Raw genomic sequence first — 22,763 nt, 5'->3', positions numbered from 1 at the left:
ATTCCATTTGATTCCTCGGGATGCGAGGTGCTCATTGATGCAAGGACTGGCAATTTTGAGATATTGTTGAACTTCAGACAGGTGGCGGGCGGACGCCTTGAAGTTCGTTCCTTGATCGGAATAGATCCGATTTGGTTTGCCACGGCGGGCGATGAAACGATCAAGAGCGGCCAAACATGATTCGGTTGTGAGAGAATTGGCAAGCTCTAAATGTACAGCTTTGACGGACATGCACACGAAGACTACCAAGTAGGATTTTACAATCTTTTCACCGATGACAAATACTGGATCCCCAACTTTCAGATTGGTACCCGTTTTCTGCCACTTGAGACGTTGGATCTGTGTGTGCAAATACTCGTTGGACCACCGACGCCACAAATTCTGGTTAATTCGAGTGAGAAGTTTCCAACGGCGAAGCGGCGTGATGCTTTCATCGGCGACGTCATATTCGGGTCTGGCGAGAAGCGGCGCTCCCACAAGAAAGTGGCCAGGCGTTAGATAATCAAACCCATCATCGGGCAAAGTAGATATGAAGCCTAATGGACGGCTATTCAAGCAGGCTTCGACTTCACACAACAAGGTGCATAGTTCTTCTTGATAGAGCGGACGGCCATCTAACAGGCGAGTCAGGTGATGTTTGGCGCTTTTAACACCGGCTTCTGCGAGTCCAGAGAAATTTGGAGCACCGGGAGGATGAAAATTCCATTTGATTCCTCGGGATGCGAGGTGCTCATTGATGCAAGGACTGGCAATTTTGAGATATTGTTGAACTTCAGACAGGTGGCGGGCGGACGCCTTGAAGTTCGTTCCTTGATCGGAATAGATCCGATTTGGTTTGCCACGGCGGGCGATGAAACGATCAAGAGCGGCCAAACATGATTCGGTTGTGAGAGAATTGGCAAGCTCTAAATGTACAGCTTTGACGGACATGCACACGAAGACTACCAAGTAGGATTTTACAATCGGGGAGTTTCTTCTGGGTCCTGATTTCAGAAGATAAGGCCCGGCAAAGTCAATAGCCACGTTGATGAAACAGCGGCCTTGAGCGAATCGAGATAAAGGAATATCACCCATATATGGAGGCTGAACAGTGGCGGATAGTTTATAACATTTGAGGCACGAGAATATACATTTCTTGATCAAATTCCGAGCTCCCACAATCCAATATTGCCGTTGTAACAAACTTTGTATTAGACGGGCTCCACCATGAAGGGAGTAAAGGTGGAGGTGATTGATAATTAACTTGGCAAGATGGCATTTTGCGGACAACAGCATGGGGTGTCTACTGGCCGCAGGTATGGGCGCGTTTCTCAGCCTACCCCCTACCATGAGAGTTCCATCGGAAAGGAATGGTGACAAGTTCTTTATCGGACCAAGAATTGGTTTTTCACGTTTTAATTCAGCAATCAAGTCAGCAAAATAGAACTGTTGTGTTGTTTTGACACACACAAGCATTGCCTTATCAATTTCGGCAGGAGAAAGGAAACCATATTTTCTATTCTCTTTGGGACAGCGGCAATTGTTTACAAAGCGCAAAATCCAAGCAATGACATATTGCACTTTAGTTAGAGATGAATATTTCTCAATGACAGATATTAATTCAGGAACTACAGCAGGTTGTGCAGCCAATACTACATTAGGTTTCAGTTCAGGCAGCTCAGCTGTGCTAGGTAAGGCTGGTGTGCTTGGCCAAGTAGAACGATCATTCTGGAGAAATGTGGGTCCATGGTACCAAAAGTCATACTGAGATATGACTTGAGCAGGTGTCAAACCACGCGAGGCAAGATCAGCGGGATTTTGATCTGTTGGTACATATCTCCACTGAGAAGGAGAAACAGTTTCGGAAATTGTAGCAACCCTGTTAGCAACGAAGGTTTTCAGGCGGTATGGAGGCGTTTGGATCCAAGCAAGTGCGGTGGTAGAATCAGAGAAACAGGTGACTGATTCTATTTTTCTGGATTTGATGAATTTATCTAAACCTTTTATCAGTTTGGCAAGAAGGTGAGCAGCGCTTAATTCTAAGCGAGGAATGCTCAGGGTTTTCAATGGAGCAACTTTGCTTTTTGCTCTCAGAAGATTGACAAGAATTGTTCCATCAGAACAGGAAACGTATAAATATATCACGGCAGACATGGCAGCAGATGAGGCATCACAAAATGCGATGAGTTCAAATGAAGTAACTTCATTGTTGGAAATGTAACGTGGAATATGGAGATTTTCTAAGCAGGGTAATTCGTCAACAAATTTCTTCCAATCATCCATCACATGAGGAGGGACTTGGTCATCCCAATTACCTTTGGCTATCCATAATTTTTGAATAAGAATTTTCAGGAAAATTACCAAGTGTGCCAGATATCCATTGATATCAAATATTGATGCTACATGAGATAGCAAGGTTCTCTTGGTGACGGTGGCAGTCTTTTGAATTTTAATGTTGTACTGGAATTGATCAAGTGCTGGATTCCATGAAAGTCCCAATACCTTTAGACCAGGGTCATGAAGTGCTAACGAGTGCTCTTGATCCTCAAGCGGAATGTCAGCTAATACATCAGGTGAGGAACTGGAAAATTTCTTGAGTTCGAATCCGCCAGAACGCAGGAGAGCGGTGATGTTGTGACGAAGTTCTATTGCTTCTTCAGGAGTAGCCGCTCCAGTGACAATGTCGTCAACATAACAACCGTCCAGGAGTACTTGACTGGCCGTAGGAAATTTTTCCTTTTCACTTTCAGCAAGTATTTGTAAACATTTCTGGGCAATGTAGCTGGCGGGAGTAAATCCAAAGGTAAGGCGTTTTAGCTCCCATTCTTGGACAGGTTCAGACTTGTTAAAGCGCCAGAAGATGTGCTGGTATTTGCGGTCATCAGGATGCAGAATCACACAACGATACATTTGTCTAATATCAGTGCACAACGCAACGGCATGAAGGCGGAAGCGGAGGATAACATCTCCAACATCTTGCTGTAGCTTGGGGCCAACAAACATGGTTTCATTCAGAGATTTCTTATTTGTGCTAACTTGTGAAGCATTGAACACAATCCGCAATGGGTGACTGCTTGACTCCTTTACTACAGCATGGTGAGGTAGAATGTAATTTGAGGCAGTGTCAGCTACTTCGAGCTGCTCTTGATCAATATAACCTTGCAGATTAGCGTGATACATAGCTTTAATTTCTTCATTTTTGGCAAGGCGGTTTTCGAGGTTATGAAACTGTCGGATAGCAGTTTCACGAGTACTTCCAAGGTCAGGAGGGTAGTCCTTGAAAGGTAAGCGAATGATGAATTGACCACATTGATTTCTTTGGTAGGTTTCTAAGAAATGCTTTTCACAGGCTTTGTCTTCAGGACTGAGGATTTTTTGGGGGACAGCTTCTTCAATTTCCCAAAATTGTTTTAGTTGATTGCTGAGAATATCATCCTGAGAATTGATAAATAAAGACTGATGAGAAGGTGCTGTATCACTTCCCGGTATCTCTCCTAGTAGGATGTTTCCAAATATAGTCGGCCAACAACTGGGCTGTCCAGGAACGATGGCTTGGCCAGGCAACAAAATCTTGCTCAAATGAGCAGCACCCAACAGGATATCAACCTTTGATGGCTTGACAAAGATTGAGTGATCAGCCAAGTTTTGGAATTGACTTGCTATATGCGGTGGTACAGGTGTAGCAGGAATCTCAGCAGATATGGTAGGAATAATGGTGGCATTCAGTTCTATGGGAGGGGGGCATGGTGAAATAGGTGCCAGGTTGAATTTGATGACAGACTGAACAGTTTTTACAGGCGTGAGTCCTAGTCCAGTTATGTTAGTATTTGAAGAGGACCGAGGCAGCTGTAAAGTTTGGGCTAATGAGCTTGTCACAAAGTTGACCATACTGCCGGGGTCAATCACCAGGCGCACATTATGCCAGAACCCACTGGCACATTGAGCTCGTGCTGTGGCAGTACCAAGGAGAATGGTGGTACTAGATTGTTGGCAGGTAAGTGCTTGATGCTCATTGGAAGAGGTTTGGGCAATAGGCTTGGAATTTTCAAAATTTGTTTTAGCTGGTACATGCAGAGTTGTGTGGTGTGCCTTGTTGTGACATACTCTGCAAGAGTACGTACTCTTGCATTGGGCGAGTCGGTGTGGGCCTAGGCAGGCAGTACATAACTTGGCCTTGAATACCGCATCCTTGCGCTGATATGGGCTCAACTTCAGAAATTCCGCACACTGGTGGAGTAAATGTGCATTGCCACATTGAGGGCAAGTATTGTGTGATTTACCAGGACTCCATGTTCTGTCTGAGTCTTGAGATGTGGTGGCCATGGACATATAAGATCGAGTGGCAGTGGTTGAAATGGATGGCTGTTTCCTTTGATCTGCCGGGACCATTTCTAGTATGGATAATCTATTCTTTACATAGACCATGAGATCACGTAAGGTGGGGATGTGCTCATTTTCTATATGCTCATGCTCGAACATTCGCCGAGTCTCCACTGGAATGTTTTTCAGAGCTATGTGTAAAAAGATGAAGTCAGCCAAATCGGCCATGCCCAAGTCACGGATAGACTCGGCATCAACATAATATCCATCGAGAAACTGGCGGAGGGCAGCAGGGGTCTCAGCACCTGAAGGTTTGAAGGAGAGCACTTTGTTTAAAAAGTGTGTGGCAACCAACCTCTGGTTGGTGTATTCTGAGCAGAGCTTATCATAAGCTCGCCTATAATTAGCTTCATTGAAGTCAAATGTCTTAATCAGGTTGAGAGCTTTGCCCTTCAGTAAAGACAATAAATAGGAAAACTTTTCAATGTCTGAGAGGTTTGATTGATGAATGAGTGTGTCAAATAAGCTCTTGAAGCTGGAGAAATTTTCAATTGCACCAGTGAAGGGCTCAATGTTAATTTTTGGAATTCGAGGTTTTGAGTCTACAGGGGCTGGAACAGTAGGAGGGGCAGCGGTGGATGGTGGTGTCAGCTCCTCCCGAGCTGCCACAATGGCATAATACATTTTCTCACACTCTTCTTGAGAGGCAATTGTGTCTGCCCGATCAGCAGCATTTTCCTCACTGATCTGAGCATTTAGGGAGATCAGCTCAACCTGCGTAGATTCATAACTATCGAAGGTTAAATCTACCTTACCTGCTCGAGCAAGGAATTCCTTACGTTTGGACACATCCAGGCTAATGTTGTAAGTGGCCTTGATACTGTTGAAGTATTTTTCCCTTAATCCAACATACTTTGCAACCTTTTGCTGGACACTCATTGGGGTAGGAGTCATGGTGCTAAATTGATTTGATATGACTCAGGCAACAGGTAAGATGTCACTAAAAGTGAGGCACATGATAGGCATAGATAAATATATGAAATATTATTCTGAAAGATGAACAGAAAATTCCACAATTAGAATGTGCAAATGGTAATGCACTCAGAAGAACGGTAATGAACTGAGGGAAATAATGGTAAACTCAGAAGTGCAGTAACTAACCCAATGTAAATTTCATTACAAACAAGATGGCAAAGAGGCAATAGGCATGTGAAAACAATGAGCAATACTTATAGTGAGAGGCAAGTGGCAATACTTATAGGCAACTGGCAGCGGTAGGTAGTGGTGGACAAACTTGTCGGCATCAATTGGTTGGGTTGGTGGCAAGTGGTAACATGGACGAATAATGGCAGGCCAAGGTCAATTTTTTTTGAATTGAAGGCAACAGTTCACCAGAACCGATGAATTTCACAATTTTTAGGTAAAATTTTACAGTTTTTTTTTTACTCAGTTTTCAAAACGTTATCAAAACTTTTTTTGAAATTTCGCGGTGTTTTTGTTTCGGTAATGGACGGAGGCGACATGGTAAAATAATAGAATGTTCAAATTTCAACTTTTCAGAAAAAATTTCAAAGTTCAATAATTTTTAAAAAATTCAAATTTCTCGCGCGTTCACAAAATAAAAATCGGCGGGTGACTGCAGAGGCGAATTGTGGGTGACTTCGGAACAAAATTCGCTCGGTTAACGCGCACGGTCTGGCAACACTGTAAGGAGGGGAAATGGCGGCATGGCGGCAAAATTCAAAAAAATGACGCGGTACAACGAATAGGAAAATTGATGAAAAACGGCGAAAACGGCACTTTTACGGCAAAATGGTATGGAAATTCACTAAATAAAGGCAAAAATTGCGGCAAAATGGTTCAAGACGGATCGAAATCGGTTTATTTATGCAAATTTAAAGGCGAACACTCGCGGTAATGGAAACACAAAGGGTAGGACTAGCAGTCGGCAAAAAACAACGGAATTAGGTAGTTTCACGGTTCAAAAAACTTATCTAGGCTCGATAGGACCAAAATGTTTAGGCGGCAGGCGAAAAGGGCAAAAAAAGGCAAATGGTAAAAAAAATTCACTTACATTTTTTGTTGAAAAGGGCCGATGTGTAAAACGGGGGGGCGTGAGGCGGAACTGCCAATTTTTCTTCTTATGCGCTTGCCATGTTGCCAGATCAGTGCTTTTTTTTGGTTGAGTTGCCGGTTGTTAGAGGGCAGCACATTATGGATATGGATCGAAATATAACGATGACCTAACATTACCCCCTACCAAAATTAGCTTGTCTAATTTTCAAGAAGAAGGTTCTAAGCAGCGGACTGTATGGTGGCAGAAGAGGTCACATAACAACGAGGACTAACTCTACTATTGATAAAACTGATATGATAATAATGGAATAACTAAAGATGAACCTTATATGGTTGATAATAATTGAGTAAATAAACTGAATAACTGAACTTTGCTTGGCAGAACTTATGATAATGTTGAGATATGATAGGTAATGACAATAAGATAACTTTGTACAATAATATGATATATGTAGTTGATTTTGCATGTAATGTCAATGCAAAATTGGAAGTGGGCAAAGCTTGCTCACAGGGCGAGTGAGAAGACCATGACGGCCTTGCACCTGTGCTACACGCACAACACCATCAGCGCCGTGGGTGACGCTGACAACTCGAGACAGAGGCCAATCCCTTGGCGGCACATTTTCACCGATGACAAATACTGGATCCCCAACTTTCAGATTGGTACCCGTTTTCTGCCACTTGAGACGTTGGATCTGTGTGTGCAAATACTCGTTGGACCACCGACGCCACAAATTCTGGTTAATTCGAGTGAGAAGTTTCCAACGGCGAAGCGGCGTGATGCTTTCATCGGCGACGTCATATTCGGGTCTGGCGAGAAGCGGCGCTCCCACAAGAAAGTGGCCAGGCGTTAGATAATCAAACCCATCATCGGGCAAAGTAGATATGAAGCCTAATGGACGGCTATTCAAGCAGGCTTCGACTTCACACAACAAGGTGCATAGTTCTTCTTGATAGAGCGGACGGCCATCTAACAGGCGAGTCAGGTGATGTTTGGCGCTTTTAACACCGGCTTCTGCGAGTCCAGAGAAATTTGGAGCACCGGGAGGATGAAAATTCCATTTGATTCCTCGGGATGCGAGGTGCTCATTGATGCAAGGACTGGCAATTTTGAGATATTGTTGAACTTCAGACAGGTGGCGGGCGGACGCCTTGAAGTTCGTTCCTTGATCGGAATAGATCCGATTTGGTTTGCCACGGCGGGCGATGAAACGATCAAGAGCGGCCAAACATGATTCGGTTGTGAGAGAATTGGCAAGCTCTAAATGTACAGCTTTGACGGACATGCACACGAAGACTACCAAGTAGGATTTTACAATCGGGGAGTTTCTTCTGGGTCCTGATTTCAGAAGATAAGGCCCGGCAAAGTCAATAGCCACGTTGATGAAACAGCGGCCTTGAGCGAATCGAGATAAAGGAATATCACCCATATATGGAGGCTGAACAGTGGCGGATAGTTTATAACATTTGAGGCACGAGAATATACATTTCTTGATCAAATTCCGAGCTCCCACAATCCAATATTGCCGTTGTAACAAACTTTGTATTAGACGGGCTCCACCATGAAGGGAGTAAAGGTGGAGGTGATTGATAATTAACTTGGCAAGATGGCATTTTGCGGACAACAGCATGGGGTGTCTACTGGCCGCAGGTATGGGCGCGTTTCTCAGCCTACCCCCTACCATGAGAGTTCCATCGGAAAGGAATGGTGACAAGTTCTTTATCGGACCAAGAATTGGTTTTTCACGTTTTAATTCAGCAATCAAGTCAGCAAAATAGAACTGTTGTGTTGTTTTGACACACACAAGCATTGCCTTATCAATTTCGGCAGGAGAAAGGAAACCATTGTAAGTTGGAATAGCATGGAGTTACTCCAGCATCTCAGGATATTTGTAGATAGGTGCTCACAGAAGTTCTCTTTAGGCTAACCGCAGACAGCCATTAATAGACAGCACACAGCGGACGAGACCGCCCAGTGGGGCCCTTGGCACCCACTCACTAGGTAATGGGAACTACATTATCTGTGGTACACTTCCTCAGGGGTAAAAAAGGTTTTAAGCTATTATTTTAAAGACAAAATTTTAATTCTTTTCAAAAGCTCTTTAGAAAATCTTGGCGTCGCTCTCGATTACCAAATTCCTCACATTCCAGAAAATGTAAATAAAAATACAATGCAAATATTTGCCACTAGGCGGCAGCACCTGATGAGGATAAAAAAAGTTTTAAAATGTTACCGCTAGAGCGCGGTACCTTTATGATCTGATTCTTATAATATAAGTTTATTAATTTTTATCTTTTGAAGAAATGAGGGAACGACACGTGACAAATGGCGGTCCAAAAGAGAAAAATTGATAAAAACAATAATGACAATCATAATGTAGAACAACAAGAAAAGTTTAGACGATTCCCACTTTGGGCAGCAAAGGGTTAACTTGACTGGTGGTCCAAAGGGTTAACTGAAAAATGAACTAATGTTAATTAATAAGATACTCTTCCCACAAAGTTTCCAAACAAATCAGATGGTCTGAAAAACAAGAACTACAAATTAGCATCATAGGGTTAAAACAGAATAGAACAACAAGAAAAGTTTAGACGATTCCCACTTTGGGCAGCAAAGGGTTAACTTGACTGGTGGTCCAAAGGGTTAACTGAAAAATAAACTAATGTTAATTAATAAGATACTCTTCCCACAAAGTTTCCAAAACAAATCAGATGGTCTGAAAAATAAGTACTACAAATTAGCATCATAGGGTTAAAACAGAATAATATTATACAAGGTACTTATACAGAACATAGATATAAACTTATGAATTAAGAGAATAGGTTCAACCTAATTGAACAAAAATTAAAGAAGATAATTCTAGGTAGATTTCCACCAATAATGAATGGATGAAAATATCTGAAAAAATAAACAACTAATTGAACAAAAATTAAAGAAGATAATTCTAGGTAGATTTCCACCAATAATGAATGGATGAAAATATCTGAAAAAAGAGCCTTTCTAGACCTTCTAGTTTTAGGAGGCATAGTAGTAACTGTGAATTAATAAAAATTAGAGGTATTGAAACAACAGTTAAAACAAAGAAGTCAGCTAAAATTGAGATTCTGAAAAAAATAAACAACACACGAATGTATAAACAGGTTACACAGGAAAAGAACATTAGGTACCTGTAAATAAATTCAATACAAATATGTACCTACAAAATAATTATGTAAAATACAATTGCTCAGAATTCCTCTCACTTTGCTATGGTACAGAGTCTGAGTTGGATATGATTTGAATGTTTGAAATGTCAACTTTCCTCACATCTCTGAAATTAACAAAATACACAAAATATCCTGGAAGAAATATAATTAATTCCAACAAAATGTAATATAAAAGTAAAGCACAAATTTAAAAAAATGCAATCAAATGTGAAAGGCAGTGATAAGTACCAAAAACCTCCACTGGGCTGCACAATCCCTGTTTGCTGTAAATAAAATAAAAAAAAAAAAAACTGCTGTGAGTATGAAAAACCATTCTGTGAGTTTTACACCATAAATATCCTGAACTTGAGTAAAGTACCTAAGAAAATGAAATGAAAATCATTATTTTAGAACATTGAATTTTTATGCTGGGCACCACCTTATTTAGGAAATAAGGAAACAAAATTGGTTAGTAAACAACTGACAAACTATCTACTCCAGTTACAACATCCATTGTAACAGTACAGGTACAATTCAACAGCAACCTGTAAAGCAAAATCCAAGCAATGACATATTGCACTTTAGTTAGAGATGAATATTTCTCAATGACAGATATTAATTCAGGAACTACAGCAGGTTGTGCAGCCAATACTACATTAGGTTTCAGTTCAGGCAGCTCAGCTGTGCTAGGTAAGGCTGGTGTGCTTGGCCAAGTAGAACGATCATTCTGGAGAAATGTGGGTCCATGGTACCAAAAGTCATACTGAGATATGACTTGAGCAGGTGTCAAACCACGCGAGGCAAGATCAGCGGGATTTTGATCTGTTGGTACATATCTCCACTGAGAAGGAGAAACAGTTTCGGAAATTGTAGCAACCCTGTTAGCAACGAAGGTTTTCAGGCGGTATGGAGGCGTTTGGATCCAAGCAAGTGCGGTGGTAGAATCAGAGAAACAGGTGACTGATTCTATTTTTCTGGATTTGATGAATTTATCTAAACCTTTTATCAGTTTGGCAAGAAGGTGAGCAGCGCTTAATTCTAAGCGAGGAATGCTCAGGGTTTTCAATGGAGCAACTTTGCTTTTTGCTCTCAGAAGATTGACAAGAATTGTTCCATCAGAACAGGAAACGTATAAATATATCACGGCAGACATGGCAGCAGATGAGGCATCACAAAATGCGATGAGTTCAAATGAAGTAACTTCATTGTTGGAAATGTAACGTGGAATATGGAGATTTTCTAAGCAGGGTAATTCGTCAACAAATTTCTTCCAATCATCCATCACATGAGGAGGGACTTGGTCATCCCAATTACCTTTGGCTATCCATAATTTTTGAATAAGAATTTTCAGGAAAATTACCAAGTGTGCCAGATATCCATTGATATCAAATATTGATGCTACATGAGATAGCAAGGTTCTCTTGGTGACGGTGGCAGTCTTTTGAATTTTAATGTTGTACTGGAATTGATCAAGTGCTGGATTCCATGAAAGTCCCAATACCTTTAGACCAGGGTCATGAAGTGCTAACGAGTGCTCTTGATCCTCAAGCGGAATGTCAGCTAATACATCAGGTGAGGAACTGGAAAATTTCTTGAGTTCGAATCCGCCAGAACGCAGGAGAGCGGTGATGTTGTGACGAAGTTCTATTGCTTCTTCAGGAGTAGCCGCTCCAGTGACAATGTCGTCAACATAACAACCGTCCAGGAGTACTTGACTGGCCGTAGGAAATTTTTCCTTTTCACTTTCAGCAAGTATTTGTAAACATTTCTGGGCAATGTAGCTGGCGGGAGTAAATCCAAAGGTAAGGCGTTTTAGCTCCCATTCTTGGACAGGTTCAGACTTGTTAAAGCGCCAGAAGATGTGCTGGTATTTGCGGTCATCAGGATGCAGAATCACACAACGATACATTTGTCTAATATCAGTGCACAACGCAACGGCATGAAGGCGGAAGCGGAGGATAACATCTCCAACATCTTGCTGTAGCTTGGGGCCAACAAACATGGTTTCATTCAGAGATTTCTTATTTGTGCTAACTTGTGAAGCATTGAACACAATCCGCAATGGGTGACTGCTTGACTCCTTTACTACAGCATGGTGAGGTAGAATGTAATTTGAGGCAGTGTCAGCTACTTCGAGCTGCTCTTGATCAATATAACCTTGCAGATTAGCGTGATACATAGCTTTAATTTCTTCATTTTTGGCAAGGCGGTTTTCGAGGTTATGAAACTGTCGGATAGCAGTTTCACGAGTACTTCCAAGGTCAGGAGGGTAGTCCTTGAAAGGTAAGCGAATGATGAATTGACCACATTGATTTCTTTGGTAGGTTTCTAAGAAATGCTTTTCACAGGCTTTGTCTTCAGGACTGAGGATTTTTTGGGGGACAGCTTCTTCAATTTCCCAAAATTGTTTTAGTTGATTGCTGAGAATATCATCCTGAGAATTGATAAATAAAGACTGATGAGAAGGTGCTGTATCACTTCCCGGTATCTCTCCTAGTAGGATGTTTCCAAATATAGTCGGCCAACAACTGGGCTGTCCAGGAACGATGGCTTGGCCAGGCAACAAAATCTTGCTCAAATGAGCAGCACCCAACAGGATATCAACCTTTGATGGCTTGACAAAGATTGAGTGATCAGCCAAGTTTTGGAATTGACTTGCTATATGCGGTGGTACAGGTGTAGCAGGAATCTCAGCAGATATGGTAGGAATAATGGTGGCATTCAGTTCTATGGGAGGGGGGCATGGTGAAATAGGTGCCAGGTTGAATTTGATGACAGACTGAACAGTTTTTACAGGCGTGAGTCCTAGTCCAGTTATGTTAGTATTTGAAGAGGACCGAGGCAGCTGTAAAGTTTGGGCTAATGAGCTTGTCACAAAGTTGACCATACTGCCGGGGTCAATCACCAGGCGCACATTATGCCAGAACCCACTGGCACATTGAGCTCGTGCTGTGGCAGTACCAAGGAGAATGGTGGTACTAGATTGTTGGCAGGTAAGTGCTTGATGCTCATTGGAAGAGGTTTGGGCAATAGGCTTGGAATTTTCAAAATTTGTTTTAGCTGGTACATGCAGAGTTGTGTGGTGTGCCTTGTTGTGACATACTCTGCAAGAGTACGTACTCTTGCATTGGGCGAGTCGGTGTGGGCCTAGGCAGGCAGTACATAACTTGGCCTTGAATACCGCATCCTTGCGCTGATATGGGCTCAACTTCAGAAATTCCGCACACTGGTGGAGTAAATGTGCATTGCCACATTGAGGGCAAGTATTGTGTGATTTACCAGGACTCCATGTTCTGTCTGAGTCTTGAGATGTGGTGGCCATGGACATATAAGATCGAGTGGCAGTGGTTGAAATGGATGGCTGTTTCCTTTGATCTGCCGGGACCATTTCTAGTATGGATAATCTATTCTTTACATAGACCATGAGATCACGTAAGGTGGGGATGTGCTCATTTTCTATATGCTCATGCTCGAACATTCGCCGAGTCTCCACTGGAATGTTTTTCAGAGCTATGTGTAAAAAGATGAAGTCAGCCAAATCGGCCATGCCCAAGTCACGGATAGACTCGGCATCAACATAATATCCATCGAGAAACTGGCGGAGGGCAGCAGGGGTCTCAGCACCTGAAGGTTTGAAGGAGAGCACTTTGTTTAAAAAGTGTGTGGCAACCAACCTCTGGTTGGTGTATTCTGAGCAGAGCTTATCATAAGCTCGCCTATAATTAGCTTCATTGAAGTCAAATGTCTTAATCAGGTTGAGAGCTTTGCCCTTCAGTAAAGACAATAAATAGGAAAACTTTTCAATGTCTGAGAGGTTTGATTGATGAATGAGTGTGTCAAATAAGCTCTTGAAGCTGGAGAAATTTTCAATTGCACCAGTGAAGGGCTCAATGTTAATTTTTGGAATTCGAGGTTTTGAGTCTACAGGGGCTGGAACAGTAGGAGGGGCAGCGGTGGATGGTGGTGTCAGCTCCTCCCGAGCTGCCACAATGGCATAATACATTTTCTCACACTCTTCTTGAGAGGCAATTGTGTCTGCCCGATCAGCAGCATTTTCCTCACTGATCTGAGCATTTAGGGAGATCAGCTCAACCTGCGTAGATTCATAACTATCGAAGGTTAAATCTACCTTACCTGCTCGAGCAAGGAATTCCTTACGTTTGGACACATCCAGGCTAATGTTGTAAGTGGCCTTGATACTGTTGAAGTATTTTTCCCTTAATCCAACATACTTTGCAACCTTTTGCTGGACACTCATTGGGGTAGGAGTCATGGTGCTAAATTGATTTGATATGACTCAGGCAACAGGTAAGATGTCACTAAAAGTGAGGCACATGATAGGCATAGATAAATATATGAAATATTATTCTGAAAGATGAACAGAAAATTCCACAATTAGAATGTGCAAATGGTAATGCACTCAGAAGAACGGTAATGAACTGAGGGAAATAATGGTAAACTCAGAAGTGCAGTAACTAACCCAATGTAAATTTCATTACAAACAAGATGGCAAAGAGGCAATAGGCATGTGAAAACAATGAGCAATACTTATAGTGAGAGGCAAGTGGCAATACTTATAGGCAACTGGCAGCGGTAGGTAGTGGTGGACAAACTTGTCGGCATCAATTGGTTGGGTTGGTGGCAAGTGGTAACATGGACGAATAATGGCAGGCCAAGGTCAATTTTTTTTGAATTGAAGGCAACAGTTCACCAGAACCGATGAATTTCACAATTTTTAGGTAAAATTTTACAGTTTTTTTTTTACTCAGTTTTCAAAACGTTATCAAAACTTTTTTTGAAATTTCGCGGTGTTTTTGTTTCGGTAATGGACGGAGGCGACATGGTAAAATAATAGAATGTTCAAATTTCAACTTTTCAGAAAAAATTTCAAAGTTCAATAATTTTTAAAAAATTCAAATTTCTCGCGCGTTCACAAAATAAAAATCGGCGGGTGACTGCAGAGGCGAATTGTGGGTGACTTCGGAACAAAATTCGCTCGGTTAACGCGCACGGTCTGGCAACACTGTAAGGAGGGGAAATGGCGGCATGGCGGCAAAATTCAAAAAAATGACGCGGTACAACGAATAGGAAAATTGATGAAAAACGGCGAAAACGGCACTTTTACGGCAAAATGGTATGGAAATTCACTAAATAAAGGCAAAAATTGCGGCAAAATGGTTCAAGACGGATCGAAATCGGTTTATTTATGCAAATTTAAAGGCGAACACTCGCGGTAATGGAAACACAAAGGGTAGGACTAGCAGTCGGCAAAAAACAACGGAATTAGGTAGTTTCACGGTTCAAAAAACTTATCTAGGCTCGATAGGACCAAAATGTTTAGGCGGCAGGCGAAAAGGGCAAAAAAAGGCAAATGGTAAAAAAAATTCACTTACATTTTTTGTTGAAAAGGGCCGATGTGTAAAACGGGGGGGCGTGAGGCGGAACTGCCAATTTTTCTTCTTATGCGCTTGCCATGTTGCCAGATCAGTGCTTTTTTTTGGTTGAGTTGCCGGTTGTTAGAGGGCAGCACATTATGGATATGGATCGAAATATAACGATGACCTAACATTACCCCCTACCAAAATTAGCTTGTCTAATTTTCAAGAAGAAGGTTCTAAGCAGCGGACTGTATGGTGGCAGAAGAGGTCACATAACAACGAGGACTAACTCTACTATTGATAAAACTGATATGATAATAATGGAATAACTAAAGATGAACCTTATATGGTTGATAATAATTGAGTAAATAAACTGAATAACTGAACTTTGCTTGGCAGAACTTATGATAATGTTGAGATATGATAGGTAATGACAATAAGATAACTTTGTACAATAATATGATATATGTAGTTGATTTTGCATGTAATGTCAATGCAAAATTGGAAGTGGGCAAAGCTTGCTCACAGGGCGAGTGAGAAGACCATGACGGCCTTGCACCTGTGCTACACGCACAACACCATCAGCGCCGTGGGTGACGCTGACAACTCGAGACAGAGGCCAATCCCTTGGCGGCACATTTTCACCGATGACAAATACTGGATCCCCAACTTTCAGATTGGTACCCGTTTTCTGCCACTTGAGACGTTGGATCTGTGTGTGCAAATACTCGTTGGACCACCGACGCCACAAATTCTGGTTAATTCGAGTGAGAAGTTTCCAACGGCGAAGCGGCGTGATGCTTTCATCGGCGACGTCATATTCGGGTCTGGCGAGAAGCGGCGCTCCCACAAGAAAGTGGCCAGGCGTTAGATAATCAAACCCATCATCGGGCAAAGTAGATATGAAGCCTAATGGACGGCTATTCAAGCAGGCTTCGACTTCACACAACAAGGTGCATAGTTCTTCTTGATAGAGCGGACGGCCATCTAACAGGCGAGTCAGGTGATGTTTGGCGCTTTTAACACCGGCTTCTGCGAGTCCAGAGAAATTTGGAGCACCGGGAGGATGAAAATTCCATTTGATTCCTCGGGATGCGAGGTGCTCATTGATGCAAGGACTGGCAATTTTGAGATATTGTTGAACTTCAGACAGGTGGCGGGCGGACGCCTTGAAGTTCGTTCCTTGATCGGAATAGATCCGATTTGGTTTGCCACGGCGGGCGATGAAACGATCAAGAGCGGCCAAACATGATTCGGTTGTGAGAGAATTGGCAAGCTCTAAATGTACAGCTTTGACGGACATGCACACGAAGACTACCAAGTAGGATTTTACAATCGGGGAGTTTCTTCTGGGTCCTGATTTCAGAAGATAAGGCCCGGCAAAGTCAATAGCCACGTTGATGAAACAGCGGCCTTGAGCGAATCGAGATAAAGGAATATCACCCATATATGGAGGCTGAACAGTGGCGGATAGTTTATAACATTTGAGGCACGAGAATATACATTTCTTGATCAAATTCCGAGCTCCCACAATCCAATATTGCCGTTGTAACAAACTTTGTATTAGACGGGCTCCACCATGAAGGGAGTAAAGGTGGAGGTGATTGATAATTAACTTGGCAAGATGGCATTTTGCGGACAACAGCATGGGGTGTCTACTGGCCGCAGGTATGGGCGCGTTTCTCAGCCTACCCCCTACCATGAGAGTTCCATCGGAAAGGAATGGTGACAAGTTCTTTATCGGACCAAGAATTGGTTTTTCACGTTTTAATTCAGCAATCAAGTCAGCAAAATAGAACTGTTGTGTTGTTTTGACACACACAAGCATTGCCTTATCAATTTCGGCAGGAGAAAGGAAACCATATTTTCTATTCTCTTTGGGACAGCGGCAATTGTTTACAAAGCGCAAAATCCAAGCAATGACATATTGCACTTTAGTTAGAGATGAATATTTCTCAATGACAGATATTAATTCAGGAACTACAGCAGGTTGTGCAGCCAATACTACATTAGGTTTCAGTTCAGGCAGCTCAGCTGTGCTAGGTAAGGCTGGTGTGCTTGGCCAAGTAGAACGATCATTCTGGAGAAATGTGGGTCCATGGTACCAAAAGTCATACTGAGATATGACTTGAGCAGGTGTCAAACCACGCGAGGCAAGATCAGCGGGATTTTGATCTGTTGGTACATATCTCCACTGAGAAGGAGAAACAGTTTCGGAAATTGTAGCAACCCTGTTAGCAACGAAGGTTTTCAGGCGGTATGGAGGCGTTTGGATCCAAGCAAGTGCGGTGGTAGAATCAGAGAAACAGGTGACTGATTCTATTTTTCTGGATTTGATGAATTTATCTAAACCTTTTATCAGTTTGGCAAGAAGGTGAGCAGCGCTTAATTCTAAGCGAGGAATGCTCAGGGTTTTCAATGGAGCAACTTTGCTTTTTGCTCTCAGAAGATTGACAAGAATTGTTCCATCAGAACAGGAAACGTATAAATATATCACGGCAGACATGGCAGCAGATGAGGCATCACAAAATGCGATGAGTTCAAATGAAGTAACTTCATTGTTGGAAATGTAACGTGGAATATGGAGATTTTCTAAGCAGGGTAATTCGTCAACAAATTTCTTCCAATCATCCATCACATGAGGAGGGACTTGGTCATCCCAATTACCTTTGGCTATCCATAATTTTTGAATAAGAATTTTCAGGAAAATTACCAAGTGTGCCAGATATCCATTGATATCAAATATTGATGCTACATGAGATAGCAAGGTTCTCTTGGTGACGGTGGCAGTCTTTTGAATTTTAATGTTGTACTGGAATTGATCAAGTGCTGGATTCCATGAAAGTCCCAATACCTTTAGACCAGGGTCATGAAGTGCTAACGAGTGCTCTTGATCCTCAAGCGGAATGTCAGCTAATACATCAGGTGAGGAACTGGAAAATTTCTTGAGTTCGAATCCGCCAGAACGCAGGAGAGCGGTGATGTTGTGACGAAGTTCTATTGCTTCTTCAGGAGTAGCCGCTCCAGTGACAATGTCGTCAACATAACAACCGTCCAGGAGTACTTGACTGGCCGTAGGAAATTTTTCCTTTTCACTTTCAGCAAGTATTTGTAAACATTTCTGGGCAATGTAGCTGGCGGGAGTAAATCCAAAGGTAAGGCGTTTTAGCTCCCATTCTTGGACAGGTTCAGACTTGTTAAAGCGCCAGAAGATGTGCTGGTATTTGCGGTCATCAGGATGCAGAATCACACAACGATACATTTGTCTAATATCAGTGCACAACGCAACGGCATGAAGGCGGAAGCGGAGGATAACATCTCCAACATCTTGCTGTAGCTTGGGGCCAACAAACATGGTTTCATTCAGAGATTTCTTATTTGTGCTAACTTGTGAAGCATTGAACACAATCCGCAATGGGTGACTGCTTGACTCCTTTACTACAGCATGGTGAGGTAGAATGTAATTTGAGGCAGTGTCAGCTACTTCGAGCTGCTCTTGATCAATATAACCTTGCAGATTAGCGTGATACATAGCTTTAATTTCTTCATTTTTGGCAAGGCGGTTTTCGAGGTTATGAAACTGTCGGATAGCAGTTTCACGAGTACTTCCAAGGTCAGGAGGGTAGTCCTTGAAAGGTAAGCGAATGATGAATTGACCACATTGATTTCTTTGGTAGGTTTCTAAGAAATGCTTTTCACAGGCTTTGTCTTCAGGACTGAGGATTTTTTGGGGGACAGCTTCTTCAATTTCCCAAAATTGTTTTAGTTGATTGCTGAGAATATCATCCTGAGAATTGATAAATAAAGACTGATGAGAAGGTGCTGTATCACTTCCCGGTATCTCTCCTAGTAGGATGTTTCCAAATATAGTCGGCCAACAACTGGGCTGTCCAGGAACGATGGCTTGGCCAGGCAACAAAATCTTGCTCAAATGAGCAGCACCCAACAGGATATCAACCTTTGATGGCTTGACAAAGATTGAGTGATCAGCCAAGTTTTGGAATTGACTTGCTATATGCGGTGGTACAGGTGTAGCAGGAATCTCAGCAGATATGGTAGGAATAATGGTGGCATTCAGTTCTATGGGAGGTGAGCATGGTGAAATAGGTGCCAGGTTGAATTTGATGACAGACTGAACAGTTTTTACAGGCGTGAGTCCTAGTCCAGTTATGTTAGTATTTGAAGAGGACCGAGGCAGCTGTAAAGTTTGGGCTAATGAGCTTGTCACAAAGTTGACCATACTGCCGGGGTCAATCACCAGGCGCACATTATGCCAGAACCCACTGGCACATTGAGCTCGTGCTGTGGCAGTACCAAGGAGAATGGTGGTACTAGATTGTTGGCAGGTAAGTGCTTGATGCTCATTGGAAGAGGTTTGGGCAATAGGCTTGGAATTTTCAAAATTTGTTTTAGCTGGTACATGCAGAGTTGTGTGGTGTGCCTTGTTGTGACATACTCTGCAAGAGTACGTACTCTTGCATTGGGCGAGTCGGTGTGGGCCTAGGCAGGCAGTACATAACTTGGCCTTGAATACCGCATCCTTGCGCTGATATGGGCTCAACTTCAGAAATTCCGCACACTGGTGGAGTAAATGTGCATTGCCACATTGAGGGCAAGTATTGTGTGATTTACCAGGACTCCATGTTCTGTCTGAGTCTTGAGATGTGGTGGCCATGGACATATAAGATCGAGTGGCAGTGGTTGAAATGGATGGCTGTTTCCTTTGATCTGCCGGGACCATTTCTAGTATGGATAATCTATTCTTTACATAGACCATGAGATCACGTAAGGTGGGGATGTGCTCATTTTCTATATGCTCATGCTCGAACATTCGCCGAGTCTCCACTGGAATGTTTTTCAGAGCTATGTGTAAAAAGATGAAGTCAGCCAAATCGGCCATGCCCAAGTCACGGATAGACTCGGCATCAACATAATATCCATCGAGAAACTGGCGGAGGGCAGCAGGGGTCTCAGCACCTGAAGGTTTGAAGGAGAGCACTTTGTTTAAAAAGTGTGTGGCAACCAACCTCTGGTTGGTGTATTCTGAGCAGAGCTTATCATAAGCTCGCCTATAATTAGCTTCATTGAAGTCAAATGTCTTAATCAGGTTGAGAGCTTTGCCCTTCAGTAAAGACAATAAATAGGAAAACTTTTCAATGTCTGAGAGGTTTGATTGATGAATGAGTGTGTCAAATAAGCTCTTGAAGCTGGAGAAATTTTCAATTGCACCAGTGAAGGGCTCAATGTTAATTTTTGGAATTCGAGGTTTTGAGTCTACAGGGGCTGGAACAGTAGGAGGGGCAGCGGTGGATGGTGGTGTCAGCTCCTCCCGAGCTGCCACAATGGCATAATACATTTTCTCACACTCTTCTTGAGAGGCAATTGTGTCTGCCCGATCAGCAGCATTTTCCTCACTGATCTGAGCATTTAGGGAGATCAGCTCAACCTGCGTAGATTCATAACTATCGAAGGTTAAATCTACCTTACCTGCTCGAGCAAGGAATTCCTTACGTTTGGACACATCCAGGCTAATGTTGTAAGTGGCCTTGATACTGTTGAAGTATTTTTCCCTTAATCCAACATACTTTGCAACCTTTTGCTGGACACTCATTGGGGTAGGAGTCATGGTGCTAAATTGATTTGATATGACTCAGGCAACAGGTAAGATGTCACTAAAAGTGAGGCACATGATAGGCATAGATAAATATATGAAATATTATTCTGAAAGATGAACAGAAAATTCCACAATTAGAATGTGCAAATGGTAATGCACTCAGAAGAACGGTAATGAACTGAGGGAAATAATGGTAAACTCAGAAGTGCAGTAACTAACCCAATGTAAATTTCATTACAAACAAGATGGCAAAGAGGCAATAGGCATGTGAAAACAATGAGCAATACTTATAGTGAGAGGCAAGTGGCAATACTTATAGGCAACTGGCAGCGGTAGGTAGTGGTGGACAAACTTGTCGGCATCAATTGGTTGGGTTGGTGGCAAGTGGTAACATGGACGAATAATGGCAGGCAAAGTTCAAGGGCAAAAAAAGGCAAATGGTAAAAAAAATTCACTTACATTTTTTGTTGAAAAGGGCCGATGTGTAAAACGGGGGGGGTGAGGCGGAACTGCCAATTTTTCTTCTTATGCGCTTGCCATGTTGCCAGATCAGTGCTTTTTTTTTGGTTGAGTTGCCGGTTGTTAGAGGGCAGCACATTATGGATATGGATCGAAATATAACGATGACCTAACAATAAAAAAGACCTCCAAGAATAAAATACCTAGTTAAGACTGTGTGTAGTTAAAATTTCAAATTGTTTCTCTGACACCTCTAAACTTTGACCCCAAGGTATTAGGTCCTAAGCTATTAAAGTTTGGTGATCTATTCTTTAGTCTTCACTTCGAATGTTGTAAAGTTTACAAAGTTATGGGTATATTAAACTTGTAATTCGAAGTATTATTGAGTGTAAGCATATGTAAGTTTACAATAATACAAGTTCCTATTAACCTTAGATATACAAAGATATGTATATGTAGGTATAATGAGGTATGTATTGCTCGTGAAATATAGATATGTGTTGAAATATGTTGTTGGATGTGCATTGTGCAATGATAGATTGCATAGCTAGAAATAACTTTTTGGGACCATTGTATGACTGCCAGTAGATCAAGTAGTGACGTCATTTTGAAGTCAAACTAATGAAGAAATAAGGGGCTCCAAATGTTCACATCCCCCATCACTAAAGATCTTAGCAGTTATACAGAAACCTCCATTAAAAATAATAATAATACCTACTTGGGTAGGTAGGTTCCGATCTTCCTTTAAGTGGGTCTACTTTCGGTGTTCGGTCTACAACCTACCTCGGTGGTGTAGTGGTCAAGACGCTCGCTTGTTAAACAGGAGGGCGTGGGTTCAATCCCAGCCGAGGTATGGAATTTTATCCTCAATATAATTTGTGAATTTGACCACAATAATAGTAGTAGCCTACTGCTGGAGTAAAGGGACTTTTCAGTCCTATGCGAGCAGTATAAATAAGCACTATTATTATTATAAATAAATACATTTATACCCGGGCGGATTATCCGGGTGGGTGACTATCTGGGTTATCGCACACTGCTCTAGATTTCCCGGCCCGTTCAGGCTGTGTGAGGTTGAGAGAGCATTTGCAACGAACTATGTGTGGATATAACAGATGAGGGAGGACATATTAATAGACTGAACAGTCCTCGTGAAAATGCAAGAACTAACGCCAAAAACGTTGGTCCTCTTGGTCAACAACATCCCCATAATACCGTAAATAGCAGAAACGCTACTGAAAAAGATGAGGGAGGACATATTAATAGACTGAACAGTCCTCGTGAAAATGCAAGAACTAACGCCAAAAACGTTGGTCCTCTTGGTCAACAAGATCCCCATAATACCGTAAATAGCAGAAACGCTACTGAAAGTGGTCAATACTTGTGTGACACTACTGAAATACCCAGAAAAGATCTTCAATATGGGGGTGAAATTTTTCACCAATCTTCTGAAATTACTGTAAAAAGCAGGACCGCTACTCCAATCGGTATTGTTTTCTGAGCTCCATTGATAATGGGCACGTTTGTTCATTAGATAACTTCTAAGCGCATGTGACTTGCTGTTTTATTATTAGTCTGACGTCGGTTACAAGTGGCCGTACCTCCACACAATAGCGAGTTTTTGCAACCAAAATCAACTCAGAAATGTGCAGAAAACTCGTTTCTGCACATTTCTGCCTCGGGCGGAAATCGAACCCGCTTCCTAGCGCTTACAAGGGAGATGTAATAATTTCGACGTTTCGAAATTATTA

The 22,763-nt window shown here is 42.2% G+C and overlaps 3 protein-coding genes across 3 annotated transcripts in view; 1 reads left to right on the top strand and 2 right to left on the bottom strand.

Moving 5' to 3' along the window:
• Nucleotides 1-51: 51 nt before the first annotated feature.
• LOC103505560 lies at nt 52-5,253 on the bottom strand (the record flags this gene model as incomplete). The annotated part of the gene is made up of 1 exon (XM_026820869.1): nt 52-5,253. A coding segment is annotated over exon 1 (5,202 nt), but the record flags the coding sequence as incomplete, so codon positions are not given.
• A 1,348-nt stretch (nt 5,254-6,601) lies between these two features.
• On the bottom strand, nt 6,602-20,968 carry LOC103505546. Its single transcript, XM_008469886.3, has 2 exons — nt 16,800-20,968; nt 6,602-8,218 (listed from the first exon to the last, which is right to left on the bottom strand). Exons 1-2 carry the CDS (start codon nt 20,563-20,565, stop codon nt 6,849-6,851), a joined length of 5,136 nt encoding a protein of 1,711 aa, XP_008468108.1. The 5' UTR covers nt 20,566-20,968; the 3' UTR covers nt 6,602-6,848.
• A 1,330-nt stretch (nt 20,969-22,298) lies between these two features.
• LOC103505559 (uncharacterized protein PF11_0213-like) overlaps nt 22,299-22,763 on the top strand; it is a 25,260-nt gene continuing 24,795 nt past the window's right edge. The window contains exon 1 of the mRNA XM_026820868.1: nt 22,299-22,325. Within this exon, the coding sequence (XP_026676669.1) occupies nt 22,299-22,325 (27 nt within the window). The remainder of the gene's footprint in view (nt 22,326-22,763) is intronic.

The sequence above is a fragment of the Diaphorina citri genome, unplaced genomic scaffold (genome assembly GCF_000475195.1).
Source record: "Diaphorina citri unplaced genomic scaffold, Diaci psyllid genome assembly version 1.1 scaffold181, whole genome shotgun sequence".
NCBI classification, from domain to species: Eukaryota; Metazoa; Arthropoda; class Insecta; order Hemiptera; family Psyllidae; genus Diaphorina; species Diaphorina citri.
The sequence above is the reverse complement of the archived record's forward strand: the minus strand, read 5'-3'. Positions and strand labels throughout refer to the sequence as shown.

What these genes read in the sequence shown, in the direction of transcription:
- LOC103505546 (XM_008469886.3), bottom strand. Translation starts at nt 20,565, where the DNA reads ATGACTCCTACCCCAATGAGTGTCCAGCAAAAGGTTGCAAAGTATGTT. An exon ending in CAAAGAGAATAGAAAATATG is followed by an intron (nt 8,219 to 16,799) that starts GTTTCCTTTCTC and finishes CAACTTACAATG; the next exon opens with GTTTCCTTTCTCCTGCCGAA.